The 10,813-nt window shown below is 42.1% G+C and overlaps 2 protein-coding genes across 2 annotated transcripts in view; one reads left to right on the top strand and one right to left on the bottom strand.

The window, feature by feature from the left end:
• The window catches only part of supt5h (SPT5 homolog, DSIF elongation factor subunit), a 23,802-nt gene extending 19,559 nt beyond the window's left edge, over positions 1-4,243 (bottom strand). Inside the window, exons 1-3 of the mRNA XM_034863549.1 lie at positions 4,097-4,243; positions 3,791-3,893; positions 1,106-1,323 (exon numbers count right to left, since the gene is read on the bottom strand). Coding sequence (XP_034719440.1) covers positions 1,106-1,323; positions 3,791-3,874 — 302 coding nt within the window. The 5' untranslated portion in view covers positions 3,875-3,893; positions 4,097-4,243. The remainder of the gene's footprint in view (positions 1-1,105; positions 1,324-3,790; positions 3,894-4,096) is intronic.
• Positions 4,244-5,415: 1,172 nt separating this feature from the next.
• On the top strand, positions 5,416-6,199 carry triap1 (TP53 regulated inhibitor of apoptosis 1). Its single transcript, XM_034864859.1, has 2 exons — positions 5,416-5,831; positions 5,983-6,199. Exon 1 carries the CDS (start codon positions 5,538-5,540, stop codon positions 5,760-5,762), a length of 225 nt encoding a protein of 74 aa, XP_034720750.1. The 5' UTR covers positions 5,416-5,537; the 3' UTR covers positions 5,763-5,831; positions 5,983-6,199.
• The last annotated feature ends 4,614 nt before the right edge of the window (positions 6,200-10,813 follow it).

The following is a 10,813-nucleotide window of genomic DNA, read 5'->3' on the forward strand; positions in this document are numbered from 1 at the left end:
ATCAGCAGACGCCTCCCAATACGATATCATCACAATACAATATTATTGCCATTTTAAAAATATTGCAATATTCTGCAATTTCCAACTTCTAATTTTTACCCAAAAGGAAACTTCTCAACATGTGTTTCATCTAAAAAGAAACATTTCTTTGTTTGTTCATCTCGCGTCAACGTTATCGCTGCAGAACGGGACAACCTGACAACACATATATAATATATACTATATTCTGTATAATATAATATACTGTATAATACATAACAGATCAATACTTTATCCATTAAAAGTACTTACTTTTCAAATATCATTTATGGTCACAGGTTAATATAACTTTATATTATGGTTACCTACTTTTTCTTTATTACTTTAATTACATTTTCAATTTAATTTAAACGTCACTTACAACGCAATATTGTTTGTTGTACTATGGCAACCGCACAAAACATTTTTACACAACCTTTATTTGACTCCATTTTACTGTCAGTCTACCTTCTGCTCATTGGCTGTTGTTTACTTGTTTATTTGTGTGTTTACTTGATTATTTGTTTTGCTTATTGAAGAAATTGCTGCTGTAACAAAGGAAATGTCCCCGCTGTGGGATGAATAAAGTATCATCTAATCTAATCTACTTGGCGTCAGTATATTAATGCAGTATTGACCCCCCCCCCCCACCCCTAATAACCTGTAATGGTAGTTACATAGTCCAGAGACTGAGACTCGATCCACATAGGGACCAACGAGTCCTGGGAGGAGACGGGACTCCCTAACCAGCTGTTAGGTGGAGAATGAAGCCGTGTGCCTTATGGACATGTTGATGTCTGTCCCAATGTCTCCTTCCCTCTCCAGGTGGACTACATGGGAACTCTTAAATAACTACAAACAAACGGATCCTTTACTTTAAAAAGGTACTAATACCACTCGGTTACAAGTCCAGGTCCTGCATTTTAAATGCTACATCAGTGGAAGTAGGTGAGTATCATAAGTGTCATCATAGATGAAGTTAGGACACCTTCTGCTTATTTTCTGACGTGTTGTTTTGGACATTTTGGCGCTTAAAAGAAAACATTTTTGGAGCTTTTCAACATTTTTTGCCTCAAAACTCCTTCACCGGCCGGGCTCTAAACGAACGGGGTCTCGGTTAAAGAGGCAAGCGGACGTGGTTTTGGTACCGGCTTCGTCCAGGATGAACCCTCCGTGCCGGGGCTTCTTCCTGGGCCGGTCCTCATCGTCCTCCTCCTCCTCTTCATCGTACTCCTCCTCGTCCTCCAGGTCCTCGCCCTCCTCCTCCGCTACCTTGTCGCTGCCCACGGGGCTGCCCGTCTCCTCCTGGGGACGAGACAGAGACACAAACGGGTCCTTTACTTTAGAGGTACTAATACCACAAGGTTACAGGTTAAAGTCCTGCGTTTCAGATGTTACTTCAGTAGGTAAGTATCATCATAGATGAAGTTAGGACACCTTCTCACTATTTTCTGACGTGTTGTTTTAGACATTTTGGCACTTGAAAAAAAACATTTTTGGCACTTGAAAAAAAACATTTTTGGCGCTTGAAAAAAACATTTTTGGCGCTATTCAACATTTTCTTCCGAAGTTGAGTCTTAAACTGTCTCTCTTCCCAACCTGGACCCTGTGTTCCTGTGTGCTGGTCTCTGAGTGACTGATGGGAGCAATAATCTATACCCCGTGTGCAAATCACCTTTTGGCACTTTTTCCGATGTTTTTGCTGTTTTTTTTATGCTTTTTAACCTAAATGTTATGACACTGCACAAAAACACACTGCTTTTCTTTTTCTTTCTTTTTTTGTCATTTATTCCGAGGTTTTGGTCACTTTTTTAAAATGCCATAAAATTCAATAAATTCAATCAAAATTCAGTGAGAATAGTGACTCATTTTACCTGAAGAACATGGAATGGCATCCAAGTTATTTTTAGGCAATTTGGTTGAAAGAAAGCCAAGTTCCTGATATTAAAAAAAAAAACTGGTTAATTTGACCCCTGGACAACATGAGAGATTGCTGCAGTCGGCAGAGAAACAAGCTCCAACTTGAGCTTGTATTTGTCTTTAAAGTGCTCATTTGGCCGCTGACAGACTAAGATTAATATTGTCTGAAAACATGATGAAAGGATCCTTCAGAGATAGACCTTTAAAACCTCTTTGAGACCTTTCTGTTTAACTAGAACCAGCTCTGAGGTCGCTGGCGCTAAACCCACCAGACTCCATTAAAAAAAAACAATACTTTTAGCGTGTATGGAGCAGAAATAGTTCCAGCTGTAAATCAGTAAAATATGTGTTTATTTAGACCCAAACTGAAGTGGTGATGGTTGGAAAAGTCAAAAGATGACCCAAAACTGCTTTTCAGAGTTTTATTTTGTGTCTGTCGACTTTGAATAAAGTGTGTTACACAACGATTAAATCGCTGTTTATTTACATGGAGTCTGGTGGGTTTGGCGAACGCAATTTCCCGGATGTTTTTATGTATATAAATCAGTAAACTATGATTTTACTTCAACCATATCTAGAGATGAGATGGTTGGAAAAGTGGAAAAACGACTCAAAACGGCTTTTCGTGGTTTTATTTTGTTTCTGTCGACTTTAAATGAAGTTCTATCCGTTGAGGCCAAAAAGAGACTTGTTGCTGCCACTTTTATGTCAGTGCTGGATTATGGCGATGTTATATACACGCATTCGTCATCTCAAAGCTTGAAACTTCTGGATACTGTTTACCACGGAGCTCTTAGGTTCATCACTAGCTTTAGAGCCCTTACTCATCACTGTTTACTGTATGACCGGGTTGGTTGGCCTCCATTGTCCCCCCGTAGACTCAATCATTGGTACACTCTAATTTACAAGGCTATGCTTGGTCTGCTTCCCCCATACCTTCAAACCTACATCATAAAGAAAGGTACAGGAAGATATCGTCTTTGTTCTGGTGACTCATTACTGTTATCTGTCCCTCAAGTCCGGACTGAACTAGGAAAAGGGGCGTTTAAGTACGCGGCCCCTATGCTCGGAATCAGCTGCAAACGGTCCTGAATCTTCAGGAGATGGTTTCACTGGCTGCTTTTAAACTACTTTTAAATGACATGGAGGCTGAACACACTGGCTGTACATGTTATGATTGATTATTCTGATGATCCTTGTTGTTATTCACTATTGTTGAAATTTAGATATTTTATGACCTTGTTACTCACTATTTATTAAGAGCATAAAGTGGTTTATGTTTTATGTTCATGATATATGTTATTTGTTATATGTCTGCAACCTTGTTGTTTGTGCTGCTGCTTATCTTGGCCAGGACACCCTTGGAAAAGAGATTTTTAATCTCAATGAGTTTTTCTTTCTGGTTAAATAAAGGTAAAATAAAATAACGTAAAAATATTCTACGATGCTTAAATTACTATGATTAAATTACACATGGGTTCATTCATAGTTGTGATGCCTTCAGTGATTATCTACAATGTAAATAGTCGTGAAAATAAAGACCGCATTGAATGAGAAGGTGGTCCCAAACTTGTGGCCTGTACTGCATATATGTGTACTGCGTATATGTGTACTTCATATATAACTACATTATACTTGTCCGTGACAACATAAATAGACTGCAAAGTAACAATAAAGTACACAATATGCTACACAACATCCTTTCTCTAAAAGCATACGTCCTCAGCCTTTAAATCCGCCTGTGGTGTTGTTTTTGGGAACTTTATTCCACTTTAACGCGCCACTTTTCATCCCAATGTTTACCTGTACGCACCGGGCAGTTAGCATGGCTAAGCTAGCGGTTAGCATGTACCTCATTCTCCACTTCCTCGGCCTCTCCATCGCTGCTGCGCTCGCTCTGGTTGTCAGAGAAGTCGCTGTCGTCGCTGTCAGACATCTTAGATCCCCGGAGCACACTGTGAAAAACACAAAACCCCAAAACCGCTTCGCTAAAGTTAAAAAACAGTCAACCGCTAACGGCTAGGCTAGCAGCGCCGGAGCATCCGGGCCATTACAATCAGTCCGGGCCTAGCAAAGCATGCTAACGTTATTTTTTACGTATATCTCCAAAACAACGGCAATCAAATGTTGCTTAACGAGCCCTGCGGTTGTTACTCACCCGTTTCACCTCCCGCTTCTGTTTTTTATGTTATAACTCGATTCATAAAAGTAAATATCCCCTTATTTCGATTAGTCCAACGCTTCTCACGTCTTCTTGGACAGCCGCGAGAGTTCGAAAAGCTGGGGGAACTCTCGCGGGTTTTGGGGGGCGGGTGTGTCCTGAGAGGAAGAGGTCTCACTCTGCGTCTGAAAATATCTTCACACAAAACAGTACACAGAGTACACAAATTGAGACAAAAAAGACAGGATAAAAGTCAGAATGGATACATTACAATATTTTAACAGTTTTAGTATTTTTCTGTCAATGTATTGTGTTTAAAAGTATTTTTAAATTTTCTGTATCTGTGGTTTCTGTTTTTCACCCATTTGCAATTAAAAAGTTTCAAAATAAAACTCTTTATATTTTTCCAAAAATACTAAAAATGAACTTTTTTTTAAATGTATAAAACATATTATTTATGTATATTGTTTTTCACAAAGAACTACAATTCATACGAAAAAGTATTTTTCAATCAATATCATTCAAATTTAAAAGAATACTTATTTTATTTTGAAAGAAAATCTAAAACATCTCAGAGAAACATTCAATATCCAAAAAATAATTTCTAAAAATATTTACAAACATGAACATTCATTAAAAAAAAATTGCTGAATTTTGTTTTAAATAATTAACTTTATTCATCAAAAATTACATTTAACGTAGATATAAATACCAATAATGATCAAAAAAATACGTAAAGAAATACAAAAAACTATTATACATTATGCAAAGTGGACTGTAAGTAAATTATTATTATATATATATATATATATATATATATATATATATATATATATATATATATATATATATATATATATATATATATATATATATATATATATATATATATATATATATATATATATATATATATATATATATATATATATAATAATATACATGCAAATATATTATTTAGAATCAAAAAAATAAAGTGGTTCAAAATGAAAGTTTTTTTCTAAAAAAACGTATTTTTTACAATGAATTATAATTCAAAGAAAAAGTATTTTTCAATCAATATTATTTTATTTATTTTATTTTACAAGTCTGGACATCTTGAGAGCAACATTCAACATTCACGTGGTCTGTAATTAAATAACTAGACTATAAACTACAAAGAAAAAAAAAAGGTGATTTGTGGTTGAAAAACATCACATTTAGCGAAAAAATACCTAAAAATGTTTATAAATGAAAACAAGTTAAGAGTGATTGCCCCCTCTCACAGAACACCTCTGACGCGTCGTGACGCCATTACGTTCGACGGCAGTTGACGCAGCCAATCCCATCCCGCTGTTTTCAAGGAGACTCGGGAGCGTTCCGTGTTGACAGCGCGGTAGCCGGTGGGTTAAACACGGTGAAAGGTCCCTCCGCGGGTCCGTTAGCTGCCCGGTCGGCCATGAACAGCGTCGGGGAAGCCTGCACCGACCTGAAGCGGGAGTACGACCAGTGCTTCAACCGCTGGTTCGCCGAGAAGTTCCTGAAGGGGGACCGGAGCGGCGACCCGTGCACCGAGACCTTCCGGAAGTACCAGGGGTGCGTGCAGAAGGCCATCAAGGAGAAGGACATCCCCATCGACGGGGTGGAGTTCATGGGCCCCAACAAGGACAAGCCGGAGACCTGATGTAGGGGGGGTCGGGGGGACCTGGGATCCGGGACCCGGGACAGAGACTGTATTGAGATCACCGGGGGAGTGGGGCAATCGGGGCCTACTGAGCATGCGCAGAAGCAGAGACCCCCCCCGCCCGCCAGATACTGTACTGTTATCGGAGGAGTGCAGTCAACGGGGCCTATCGCGCATGCGCAGAAGCAAACCCAAGACGTATACTGTGTTGTTACCGGAGGAGTGCGGTCATCGGGGCCTACTGAGCATGCGCAGAAGTAGAGACGCTGGATGTTTGAGCCCGGATGTGTACGTTTGTGCACATTTACACACACAGAACTGATCCCAGGACGTTTTTTTTTTGTATTTTTTGTATAACCTGCTCCTTACTGAGCATGCGCAGAAGCATAGGCGCTGTTGTGCCTGTGTGTAAGATGTTTTAGCTGATTTTGGACGGTTTTGTGTGTGTGTGTGTGTGTGTGTGTGTGGACATTTTCTTTTTGTTGTTTTTAAACCTGTTGCTTGTAGTCTGGAGTTAATCTAACATGAATGTTGTCTGCTTGCAGTCGATTAATCAATCAATCAACAACTATTATAATTGAGTTATGCATAAAATAAAGACTCAGATCCGTCTCTCCTTGCTCTCTCTGGATGTTTTTTGGGGGTTTTGGATAAAAGAAGACACTTGAACATCTAACTTAATTTAAGAGTAAGAGTTTACTGAAATGCTTTTATTTTGAAAAGAAGTCTTTAATCTTTCAGCACATAGCTTTCTCACTCAGTCTGGGTCTCATAAATCCCCCAAATATGGCAAAAAGTTCCTTTTGTCATCATAGAAAAAAGCATCAATAACAACTTTAACCCTCCTGTTGTCCTCGGGTCACTCTTTCTGTATCATTACAAAAACGCAGGAAATTAATCAACAAAAACATCTTCTTTTAAACGCTTAAAAAGTGACAAAAAATCGGAAAAGGCAACACAAAATTTGTAAGAACATTTTACTTGAACATAATTTAAAAATTACGAATAAAATTGACAAAAACTTGCAGAGAAATCAACAAAAACATTGTTTTAAATACTAAGAAAGTGAGATTTTTTGAGGGGAAAAGCGCCAAAAAAAATGACTAAAACAATGACTAAAACATTTAAAAAATGTCTCAAGTGACAAAAAATTGGAATAAAATTGACGAAAATAGTTTTCTGTTACTTTGAAAGTGTAAATGATGAAATAAAATCTAACTTTTTGTGACATTATAAGAATGTCCATCTTTCCTTGGCTTCTTTATGCACATTAATACACATTTTTACCTGGGGGGGGGGGACAAACTTTCAAAGCCCACTGTGTCTATATATATATATATATATATATATATATACAGTATATATATATATAAAAAGGTATTCCTACCATAAATTCCACCATAAACTGGTGCATAATAGTGTATCAGACTGCAGGTAATGACCCCTTTGACCCCCCAACGAGTCCTGGGGGAGGACAGCCAGACCTCACACTTGGATAGTAGACCACCACGTATCAACACGTCCCCGGTCTGTTGTAAAACCTCTTCCCAGCACTGACACTAGGGCTATTTAAGGACAACGGTTCTGCCCCGGAGCTACATCTGGAGTCAGACTTGTGAAAATGCCTCAAGATGAAAGTCATGGTCTGGTTTTGGTTGAAAGGAGAGAAGTGTTGTTGTACTTCACCCCCCCATTCCTACCACCACCCCCCCCCCGCCCCCCCCGAGTCTTAGCTACGCAAGTCTTCCAAAGTACATTGCCGCAGGTGCCAAAAATGTGAACTAGCTTCAGCATGCTTCTTTTATTAAAGCGCCCATATTATGTAATAATCACTTTCTCTGGGACTTGGGGGGTTATTTAGTGTCTCTGATGCTTCCACATGCATAAAACTTGGAACAAGGTTTTCATCGTCATTTTTAGGGGGGCTGAGATGGGCTTGACCCCCTAAAAAGGGTCTAAAATCGCTAATGTTGTCAGACATTTAGTGGAATATCTGAGTGTGTCAGCGGCAAAATGAGCCCTTTAAAGGTAAAAACAAGCTGGACACCATTGACTTCCATTGCAGCTTGTTTCTCCGGGAACACAGGGAACATACTATTACTACTACTACTACTACTACTACTACTACTACTACCACTACTGCTACTACTGCTACTACTACTACTACTACTACTACTACTACCACTACTGCTACTACTACTGCTACTACTACTACTACTGCTGGGATTCTGGGAGCCCTTTAAAGGTAAATACAATCTGGACACCATTGACTTCCATTGCAGCTTGTTTCCGACTGCAGAGATCTCGCTTACTAAGTCAAAGGGTCCAGGTTGTAAGAATAAACCTCGTACTCATGCCCATCCATCCATCTTCATCCCCTTATCCGGTATCGGGTCTCGGGGGCAGCAGCTCCAGCAGGGGACCCCAAACTTCCCTTTCCGGAGCCACATCAACCAGCTCCGACTGGGGGATCCCGAGGCGTTCCCAGGCCAGGTTGGAGATATAATCCCTCCACCTAGTCCTGGGTATCCCCGAGGCCTCCTCACAGCTGGACGTCCCTCCACCAAGTCCTGGGTCTTCCCCGAGGCCTCCTCCCAGCTGAACGTCCCTCCACCTAGTCCTGGGTCTTCCCCGAGGCCTCCTCACAGCTAGACGTCCCTCCACCTGGTCCTGGGTCTTCCCCGAGGCCTCCTCACAGCTAGACGTCCCTCCACCTAGTCCCAGGTCTTCCCCGAGGCCTCCTCCCAGGCAGACGTCCCTCCACCTAGTCCTGGGTCTTCCCTGAGGCCTCCTCCCAGCTGGACGTGCCTGGACCACCTCCCTAGGGACCCCCCTCAGGAGGCATCCTTACCAGATGCCCGAACCACCTCAGCTGGCTCCTTTAGACGTGAAGGAGCAGCGGCTCTACTCCGAGCTCCTCTGGGAAGACTGAGCTTCTCACCCTATCTCTAAGGGAGACGCCAGCCCAGGAAACCAGGCCCCCTCCTGAGGAAACCCATTTTGGGCGCTTGTACCCTGGATCTGGTTCTTTGGGTCCTTGCCCAGCCTTCATGACCCTAGGTGAGTGTAGGAACGAACCCTGCCCGGTAGACCGAGAGCTTTGCCTTCTAGCTTAGCTCCCTTTTCGTCCCAACGGTGCGATAAACGGAATGTAATACCCCCCCGCTGCTCCGATTCTCCAACCAATCTCACGCTCCATTGTCCCCTCACTCGCAAACAAGAACCCAAGGTACTTAACCTCCTTCACTTGGGGTAAGGACTCAACCCCTACCTGAAGAAAGCACCCCGTCGGTTAAGCCTGTTTTCTAGAAAGCAGCAGCCACTCTCATCAGAATGACTCCATGTCTTCTCCATGTGTTGGCTGCTGGTTTTATGGGTCGGTACTAGTTGGTGCCAATGGGTCTGTTGTAGATCACCAGGAGAACCCCCGGATCAACAAGCAGCAGTGTCCAGTGCTTTTTTGGAGGTTACAGCCTGGATGGGGTGGGGATGGGGGGTGGACTGTGGCTTTCCCTTGTGGGTTTTATTGACATCAAATCATCTCATCTGCGTGAGGCTCACAAAACAAGAAGGTTGTTTCCTTGAGAAAGTATGTTTTAATTACCACTCTAACTTTTCCAACAGTCTTCCCTTTCTCTTCAGTTCATGCCATCGAGTGCCTAGAAGACGTCCTCCATCCTCCAGATTAATGAGTTCAGTTCATCTCCCTCCTGAGCCTGGGGGGCAGAAACACTTTTATTACCTTTTAATTCAGCAGCTGTCTGTCATTCCACATGAGTTACCTGTCAGGACATGTGTTCCCGCTCCGCCTGGAACGAAACAAAATTAAAAATGAATGCAAGACCCTGCGTGATGCTGCGCTGTACAACACACGCAGCTCGGCAACGTAACAGTGCTGTATAGAAATAAACACGTTAATGATTTATTAACATACAGGGAACTAATTGACTAGCAGCGCCTGCTGAGGAGACGTTAATGTGACGTTTTAACAGCCGTGTCCTGGTTGTGGTTTCCTGTTTTATTGAGTTAAATCCTTCCATGTTTACGGTCTTCCTGTTCTCTCTGTTGGGTTTTAGGAGCCAACGCTTGTGAGATTTTCTCCTTTACAGGACAGGTTTTGATCGTGACCGAACACGACCCCAAAGGGGCGGGGCTTAGAGCTGTGTCCTTCCTCATTGGACAGCGAAGATGCGCTCAACAAGGGAGGAGGGGAGGTCAGCAGGGAGGAAGGGAGGTTAGGAGGGAGGAGGGGAGGTTAGGAGGGAGGATAGAAGGTTAGGAGGGAAGGGAAGAAGGCAGGAAAGGAACCAGGGAGGAGAGAAGGTAAGAAGGTTTAGGAGGGAAAGCACCAGGGAGGAGAGAAGGGGAGGAGGTAAGGTAAGAAGGGAGGGTGGAAGGTACCAGGAAGGAGAGAAAGTAAGAAGGTAAGATGGTAGGGGAGAAGGTTACAGGGAGGTGAGAAGGTAAGAAGGTAGGGAATGTAGAGGAGAAGGTTACAGGGAGGAGAAAAGGTAAGAAGGTTGGAGAGAAGGTAAGAAGGTTGAAGAGAAGGTAAGAAGGTAGGAGAGAAGGTAAGAAGGTAGGAGAGAAGGTAAGAAGGTAGGAGAGAAGGTAAGAAGGAAGGTATTATCTTTGTCTTCTCATCTTCATCATGCTGTTTTCATGGAATCTTTTTCTTAAATCTCAGTTGGACCGCGACCTCTTCGTCTTCATCAAACCAAAGAACCTGTGTTAGTGTTTTGTAACTCCAACAGATGTGATTCCGGTCCGTTCACATGGTAAAGGATGTTGATGAAGGCTTTAAATACCCCCACGCCGTGTATCACCCAATAACACATGGACACAGCTGTGTCTTTAAAAGCTTCATAACATAAACTCAGGAAACAGAATGAAAACAACTGCTCCAGATGATTGTCCCCATGTTGTCCCCATGTTGCCCTCATGTCGCCCTCATGTTGCCCTCATGTTGCCCTCATGTTGCCCTCATGTTGTCCTCATGTTGCCCTCATGTCGCCCTCATGTTGCCCTCATGTTGTCCTCATGTTGTCCTC

Source organism: Etheostoma cragini, chromosome 3 (assembly GCF_013103735.1).
Source record: "Etheostoma cragini isolate CJK2018 chromosome 3, CSU_Ecrag_1.0, whole genome shotgun sequence".
In the NCBI taxonomy this organism is placed as follows: domain Eukaryota; kingdom Metazoa; phylum Chordata; class Actinopteri; order Perciformes; family Percidae; genus Etheostoma; species Etheostoma cragini.